General features: G+C 43.9%; 1 protein-coding gene across 1 annotated transcript; it reads left to right on the top strand.

The window, feature by feature from the left end:
* The first annotated feature begins 5,552 nt into the window (after positions 1-5,552).
* LOC101002083 (olfactory receptor 1E3) lies at positions 5,553-7,753 on the top strand. The gene is given in 3 exon segments (XM_031657213.1): positions 5,553-7,204; positions 7,206-7,331; positions 7,333-7,753. Coding segments are annotated over 3 exon segments (1,014 nt in total). The 5' UTR covers positions 5,553-6,464; the 3' UTR covers positions 7,481-7,753.
* Positions 7,754-8,583: the final 830 nt, after the last annotated feature.

Here is an 8,583-nt window from a genome sequence, read left to right as displayed (position 1 = left end):
CTCTTGCATGTATGTAGTAATTTTTTAGTATGTGCTGGGATTCAGGATACGAGGGGTATAGTGGCTTCAAGTGGTGTTTTCTCTACCGGAAATGGTTCTTCTTTTCCTTTTTTATGCAGATACGGTGAGTGGGTTGACCACCTCAATTCAGTCAAGAATTGGTTTGGGCTTAGGATTGGCTTGTAACTTTAGGAAGGTTAAGTTTACTCCCGTTCCTAGGTTGTTTCCTTCTTGAGATTTTCATGCATCGTCATCTCCTTAGCCCTGAAAAGTAGTGAGAAATTTTCTTCAGAGGTTTTTAGCTTAGTTCTTTGGAATTTGCCGCCATGCAAATTCAACATTTGGCAAGTATCTTGAGGGAGAGACCAGATATGTGTTCGAAAAAGGCCTCTTCTAACGGTGTGTTTTCTTCCTCAGTCCTGAAAGTCGGCAGGAGATTTTTTTTTCTCTGTTTTAGTAGCGTCTGCCTAGATTTCCGGCCTTCTATCAGAGTCAGCAAATGTCTCATGGGGAGAACAGTACATGGGTTTGAGGCCCCTCATGCTTCAAAGTTGTTATTCTGGTCTTGGGTTAGTGCTACATGCTTCAGTGCTTTCATGTCCCCAGCACAGATCCTCTACTTCATTCCATGCCCAGATTCAGCAACTACTTTTCCCAAGGCAAAGAACAGCTAGTTGGAGTAAGCTCATCTTAGAATGGTCATCCTCTCTCTCAAATTTTAGGTTACGTAGTTTTTGTTGATTCTGCAACTCTTTGATACCTTTAAATTATGATATAAATTTTACCTTTTAAAATTCTAATTGTTGCCAGAGGATCATTTTAGCTTGCTAGAACCCACTATATCCTATGTGGAAGCAGAGGTCTGCCTCTTTTATATTTGAAGAGACTGATGTCGTTGGCCTGGTGGCTCATGCCTATAATCCCAGCACTATGGGAGGCCAAGGTAGGAGGATCACTTGAGACCAGCCTGGCCAACATGGTGAAACCCCGTCTGTACAAAAATACAAAAATTAGCCGGACCTGGTGATGTGTGCCTGTAATCCCAGCTACTTGAGTGGCTGAAGCATGAGAGTTCATTGAATCCAGGAGACGGAGGTTGCAATGAGCCAAGATTGCACTTCTGCACTACAGCCTGAGTGACCAAGCAAGGCTCTGCCTCAAAAAAAAAAAAAAAAAAAAAAAAAAATCAGGAAATCTTAGTTTGGTTAAAACATTTAGTGGACAAAAAAATCACACTACTTATATAAGAAGATATTCTTTGGCAACTATGATCCCTTGATAGTTACCCTTTATTTCACCACATGAATTAAAGTTTTATTTTATTTTCTCATATTGAAATGAAGATTAGTGAAGAATATTTACAGGCATCCATATTTCTCCAGTATGTGTAATTGAGGCCCTGTTTCCACTACCTTAATGCAGGTTAGCATCATCTCTCACCTTGAGTTACTGAAATAACCTTGTAAATGATTAATCTGCCTTTCTGATTGATTAATGCTAGTTTACTCTCCTCACTTTAATCAGATTTACATTTCTACCAATGAAATCTAAGCATCTAATTGCCCTGCCTGAAACCAGTTAGAGACTTTCCCCTTGGGATGAAGGTGGTGCTGCCGACCGCATCTCACAAGGCCTTGCAGAAGCAGGACGTTGCCTGGCGCTCTTTCTCCCCTTGAGTTCTCTCCTTCACACGGTACGCATCTGGACACGGAACGTCCTTTAGTTTCTTGACTATGCCATGTTGTCTCGACCTCTTGAGTCTTTGCAAATGTAGTTACTTTTCTCAGAAGTCCACTGTCTCTCCATTTATCTTTTTACACCCTCTTAACCCCTAAAGACCCAAGATAAAGTTGTCATATGTGGCCGGGAGAAATTGGGATGTAATTGTGTGGAGGTAGCAGTTGTATTGTGTTTAGAGACTGGGATTAGATTTCAACATTCAGGGATGAGGGATGTGTGGAAATAACTCAAAATGGGTTTTCCTAAATATAGCAGACATACATGATGGGACTGGATGATTGAATTAGTTGATCAATAAAGAACTTTTCTTTCTTCATTTTTAGGATAACATTTTTGAAGTAATAATTGGACAACACAGAGCAATTCATTAGATTTTGGAAAGCAAATATTTTAGGAATTAAAAGAATGAAATATTCGGGCCGGGCGTGGTAGCTCACACCTGTAATCCCAGCACTTTGGGAGGCCAAGGTGGGGGAACCACCTGAGGTCAGGAGTTCAAGACCACCCTGGCCAACATGGTGAAATCCCATCTCTACTAAAAATACAAAAATTAGCTGGGCGCAGTGGCCTACACCTGTAATCCCAGCACTTTGGGAGACCAAGGCAGGTGGATCACGTGGGCAGGAGTTCAAGATCAGGCTGGCCAATAAGGTGAAACCCCATTTCTACTAAAAACAAAAAATTAGCCAGGCGTGAGGTGGGTGCCTGTAGTCCCAGCTACTTGCGAGGCTGAGGAAGGAGAATCGCTTGAACCTGGGAGGTGGAGGTTGCAGTGAGCAGAGACTGTGCCACTGCACTCCAGCCTGGGCGATAGAGTGAGACTCGGCCTCAGGAAAAAAAAAAAATAGCAGTGGCGGTCACCTGTAATCCCAGCTACTTGTGAGGCTGAGGCAGGAGAATCACTTGAACCCAGGAGGCGGAGGTTTCAGTGAGTTGAGATCATGCTGCTGCACTCCAGCCTGGACGACAGAGCCAGACTTCATCTCAAAAAATAAAATAAAATAAAGAAATATGCAGACGAGGAAGAGATCCTGTGGACTGCTGTGGTCTGAACAGTATCCCTGGTGGGACTTGGGGATGATCTTGCTTCCTGTTCTGCCTGTTCTCCTACCCCAGGATGGGCAGCTATAAAGTAGTGCCTGCTCTAGACCTCCTAGGAGATTTGTCCCAGGGGATCATGGGCAATTACTTTGCTTGTTGTTAATAAGTTTCACCAGGGCCTGGGATCCACTGGGACCTACTGTGTCTAGAACCTGGAAAACATAGACTGGGAGATGTGTGAAGGGACAGGGTGGACTTAGATGATGACGACAGAGGCTGCATCTCCATGTATCAAACGTGCAGAAAAGAGCAAAGGCTCCCAGGTCCAGGCCTCGGGATTCCTTTCAGATATACCTGGTAAGTTAGGCTGGAAGCTGTGTCCCTGTGGGTCCTTCCAACCTTAGGGTCCTGATTACTAGGGTTCTATGGTGTGACTATGTGGGACTGTTCTTTAGGCACTGTAAAATCCAAATTACTGTTGAACATTCTAGAAATATCTTGATTGCTGTTTACCAGATTCAATTTCTTTATTTAAAATAGTATTCATAAGTATAGTTGCCCCATGAACAACACAGGTTTGAACTGCCTGGGTCCACTTAGATTTTCTTCTGCCTCTGCCACCCTGAGTAGCAAGACTAACCCCCCTCCTCAGCCTACTCAACATGAAGACAACAAGGATGAAGAGCTTTATGATGAACCATTTCTACTTCATGATTAGTAAATATGTTTCGTCTTCCTCATGATTTTCTCAGTAACATCTTTTCTCTAGCTTACTTTATTGTAAGAATATAACATACTAAATGTGTGTTAATCGACTGTTTATGTTATCTGTAAGGATTCTGGTCAACTGTAGGCTATTAGTAGTTAAGTTTTGGGGCAGTCAGAATGTATTTGTGTATTTTCGACAGCACAGGGGTTGGTGCCCTTAATCCCTGTGTTGTACAAGGGTCAACTGTGTTACATAATGGAGTCATGTAAGGAAGGAATTTTCATAAGAGATTTCAACTTTATCGCTGCTTTGTGCCGTCAGCAGAGTTAAGTCAGTATTCCTATTTTACAGCTGAAGAAATTAAGATGCAGAGAAATGAAAAGAGCAGCCAAAGCCCATATGCCTCATCTTCTCAACGGCAGCATTTGTGATATCTGACTGATTTGGGGTCCATAATCACACATTTTAAAAAGAGATGGTACCAACTTAGTTCCCAGGATGGAAATTCCCAGAGAATCAGATAGATTCTTCTCATCAGTAAATCACAGCACCACATCTTTCCTTTTCCTGTACACATTAATCTGGCTGGGTTAACCCCCATGATCCTGTTAAATATCCTGTAACGAGGGTCCCTTCTGTATCTTCAGGGTTTGTAGAAGTTCTGAAAACTCCTCAGGATTGCAGTGTGAGAGGGGAATCTGGAGGAGACCAGGAGCTAGGTCTGAGAGATTGGAAATGTACTTAATCCTTTTCCCATGAATTTTTTTTTTTTTTTTTTTTTTTTTTTTTTTTTTTTTTTTTTTTTTTTGAGACAGTGTCTCGCTCTTGTTGCCCAGGCTGGAGTTCAGTGGCGCAATCTTGGCTCACTGCAACCTCTACTTCCTGGGTTTATGTGATTCTCCTGCCTCAGCCTCCCGAGTAGCTGGGATTACAGGTGCCCTCTACCACACCTGGCTGATTTTTGTGTTTTTAGTAGAGACGGGCTTTCATCATATTGGTCAGGCTGGTCTCGAACTCCTGTCCTCAGGTGACCTCGGCCTCCCAAAGTGCTGGGATTACAGGTGTGAGCCACCATGCCTGGCCTTCCCATGATCTTTAAACTTCCACATCAGTCTCATTTCTGCCCACATCGATATCTTGATATTGGGTAAGCTGAATCGCAAGAAAAAAAAATCATAGCCTTGTTGACTCAGTAGGCTGGCATTAAGCCATGTTACAAGGTAGCTGTGGATGGGGTAATATTTTAGAATGAAGCTGGCAAATCTACAGTGCAGTTACCTAGAAATCAAAACAAAGGATTTATAAGAAGGAATTCTTGATTTGGAAAGGCCTGGTGGCAGCAGATGTTCTAATCTCCAGTGGTTTTGGTTTCTGTTGAAATAATTTAGTAGTCTCTTAGGTAGCACAAATATATATATTGTGGCATATATTGCTGTAGATGTTGAGGTTCATCAGTGAACAAGATAGATATTGTCTCAATTATTAAAGTCTAGCAAAGAAAAAATGATACCATATTTAATGATCTAAAGGATGAGTTTCAAGGAGAAGGGATGGAATGGGGTTGAGACAGCATGTTCAAGGCAATGTTACTGTGATATATCATGGTGGGTGAGAGCAGATGCTTTTGAGATACTGGGAGAAATCCAGTATTGTTCCTGGAGTAGAGAGAGAGAGAGAGGTAAGCAGGAGAGAGTTCACCTGGTAAAACAGGGTCTTATGGTTCATTTTAACTCCTTTGGACATTATGTTAACAGAAATGAGAAACTCTTAAATTAGATGGTGACATGAGCAGGTTTGAGTTACAAAAAGGATGATTCAGGATAAAGTCAATAGATTTATTTATTTTTATTTTTTATTTTTTTGAGATGGAGTCTCGCTGTGTCACCCAGGCTGGAGTGCAGTGGCACGATGTCGGCTCACTGCAACCTCCACCTCCTGGGTTCAAGTGATTCTCCTGCCTCAGCCTCCCGAGTAGCTCGGATTACAGACGCCCGCCACCATACCAGGTTAATTTTTTTGTATTTTTATTAGAGACGGGGTTTCCCCATGTTGGTCAGGCTGGTCTCAAACCCCTGACCTCAGGCGATCCACCCGCCTCAGCCTCCCAAAGTGCTGGGATTGCAGGCATGAGCCACCGTGCCCAGCCTAAAGTCAATAGATTTAAAGAGAGCAAAAGTAGATGTTTGGAGACCATATCTGCGTCAGTGGTGCAGGTGAGAAAAGTAGCTGACCTGAAAGGTGGCTGTGGGGTGCACGCAGTGAGCATAAGGAGGGATGTTTAGAAGGAGGAATTGATCAAGATGTGGTAATTGAATGAGGGAAGTGAGGGGTAGGCAGGAGTCAAGGATGACTGTCAGGTTTCTGGCTTGGGGACCCCGTAGATGGCATAGGCAGCGAGAGAATACTGGAGTGGAACACACCTGGGGCAGAGAAGACAGCAGACTTAGTATCAGAAAGATGAGGCTTGGGGTGTCCATGAAACATGCACATAAGATGGTCATCAGGGAGCTGAACATCCAGGTCTGTAGCCCAGAGGAACGGTGTGGGTTGAAGAAGTACATTTGGGACTCACTGTCATATTTGGGAAATGTGTAAGGACAGTGCTCTGAGAAGCACCAATATTCAAAAATAATGGAACAGGAGCAGTTGTCCAAGGAGAGTGTGAAGTATTGCAAGGTAGGGAGGGAGAGTGTCACCGGGCCAAGTGAGGGGAGGGTATCATGAAGAAGGAGGTGATCATTAGTGTTAAATGTGATAGGTTATTGGATTTAGAGATGGGAATTTAGAGTCGTCACTGGCTTCCATTGGGCAATTTCAGTAGATGATGGGATTCAGAGGCCAGTCTGCCACCTGTGCCTAAATTCTCATTCATGGTCTCTTTGAAAATAGGCCACACATTATAGAGATAGGTTTATTGGTTACCTGTAGGTGTTAAGGTGCCTTACATTCTTCTTAAGGATAATAGAGTCACAGAATGACAAAGAAGAACCAAACCATGATCTCAGAGTTCCTGTTCCTGGGCCTACCCATCCAACCCGAGCAGCAGAACCTGTTCTATGCCCTGTTCTTGGCCATGTATCTTACCACCCTCCTGGGGAACCTCCTCATCATTGTCCTCATTCGACTGGACTCCCATCTCCACACGCCTATGTATTTGTTTCTCAGCAACTTGTCCTTCTCTGACCTCTGCTTTTCCTCGGTCACAGTGCCCAGATTGCTGCAGAACATGCAGAACCAAGACCCATCCATCCCCTATGCAGACTGCCTGACCCAAATGTACTTCTTATATTTTTCAGATCTAGAAAGCTTCCTCCTTGTGGTCATGGCTTATCACTGCTATGTGGCTATTTGCTTTCCTCTGCACGACACCACTGTCGTGAGCCCCAAGTGTTGCCTTGCTCTGCTGGCACTCTCCTGGCTGCTGACCACTGCCCATGCCACACATTGCACCTTGCTCACGACCAGGCTGTCCTTCTGTGCTGACAATGTGATTCCTCACTTTTTCTGGGATACATCTCCCTTGTTGAAGCTGGCCTGCTCTAACATGCAAGTCAATGGGTTGGTGATATTTTTCAGGGGAGGCCTCATCCTTGTCATCCCATTCCTACTCCTCATCATGTCCTGTGCAAGAATCGTCTCCACCATCCTCAGGGCCCCTTCTGCTGGGGGCATCCAGAAGGCTTTCTCCAGCTGTGGCTCCCTCCTGTCTGTGGTGTGTCTTCTATGGGACAACGATTGGTCTCTATTTGTGCCCATCGACGAATCATAGCGCTGTGAAGGGCGCTGTCGTGGCTGTGATGTTCACTGTGGTGACCCCATGCGGAACCCCTTCATCTGCAGCCTGAGGACAGAGACATGAGGGGAGCCCTGCTCTGGGCAGAGCCTTCAGCACAGAGAAAATTTCTTTTTCTTGAAAATAGTAATAGTTGGGATTTTACCATTATTGAATTTGGTAGGTGTAGTCATGTTGACAATGAAATACCATTCTAAATCAGTGGCTTAAAGATGTTTTAAGATCACTAAACCTTTTGTGTAAACAAAACTCTATGGTAAAGGCATATGAAAAATACGACAACAGAGCTGTGTTTGGAGTGAAGTTGGGGGCAGGCAGCCAGGTGCTAAGTACGCTTCTTCCTCCCTTCCCAGGTGGAATTGAAGCTTGAAAATAAACTTTAAATATCTTTGTGCCAACACCTATTATCCATATTAGTTGGTAATTAGCTTTTTATTTATTTATTTATTTATTTATTTTGAGACAGAGTCCCACTCTGTCTCCCAGGCTGGAGTGCAGTGGAACGATCTCAGCTCACTGCAGCCTCCACTTCGGGTTCAAGCAATTCTCCCACCTCAGTCTCCCAAGTAGCTGGCAGTGCAGGCACGCACCATCATGCCCTGCTTATTTTTGTATTTTTGTAGAGACGGGGTTTCACATGTTGGCCTGGCTGGTCTCGAACCCCTGACCTCAAGGAATCCACCCGCCTCAGCCTCCCAAAGTACTGGGATTACAGGCGTGAGCCACCGCGCTCAGCCTTGAGAATTAACTTCTTAAACAACACTGTAATCTTTGTTTTTATCCAGCTCAAGAATTTTCAATGACATTCTCAAATGAAGAAAGGAAAAACGCCAACATTTTGTGTCTTACAGAGCACATGTACTCCTATCTGGACTCCCAACACCTTACCCTTTGCTGTCGAATAAAAGCATTTCTTATTTCCTTCTCTGCATACATATCCTCACATCATTCTATCCTTTGATTTTTACATAATTTTCCAGACCTCGATCAGAACAACCTGTCTGTAAAAGAGATAATAAGTAGTAAACCCTTATTGGGTGATTTTCTCTGTGTAAGGCACTTTCACAACCTACTCACATACCAACACTATGAAGTTGGTTCCATGATTATCTCAAGTTTATGAATAAAGAGACAGAGGCCGGGCACGGTGGTTCATGCCTGTAATCCCAGCACTTTGGGAAGCTGAAGTGGGTGGGTGCACCTGAGGTCAGGAGTTCAAGACCAGCCTGGCCAACATAGCGAAATCCCATCTCTACTAAAAATACAAAAATTAGCCAGGCATGGTGGCATGTACCTGTAG

Source organism: Papio anubis, chromosome 17 (assembly GCF_008728515.1).
Source record: "Papio anubis isolate 15944 chromosome 17, Panubis1.0, whole genome shotgun sequence".
NCBI lineage: Eukaryota > Metazoa > Chordata > Mammalia > Primates > Cercopithecidae > Papio > Papio anubis.
Note: the sequence above shows the minus strand (reverse complement) of the source record. Positions and strands in the feature narration are given on the sequence as shown.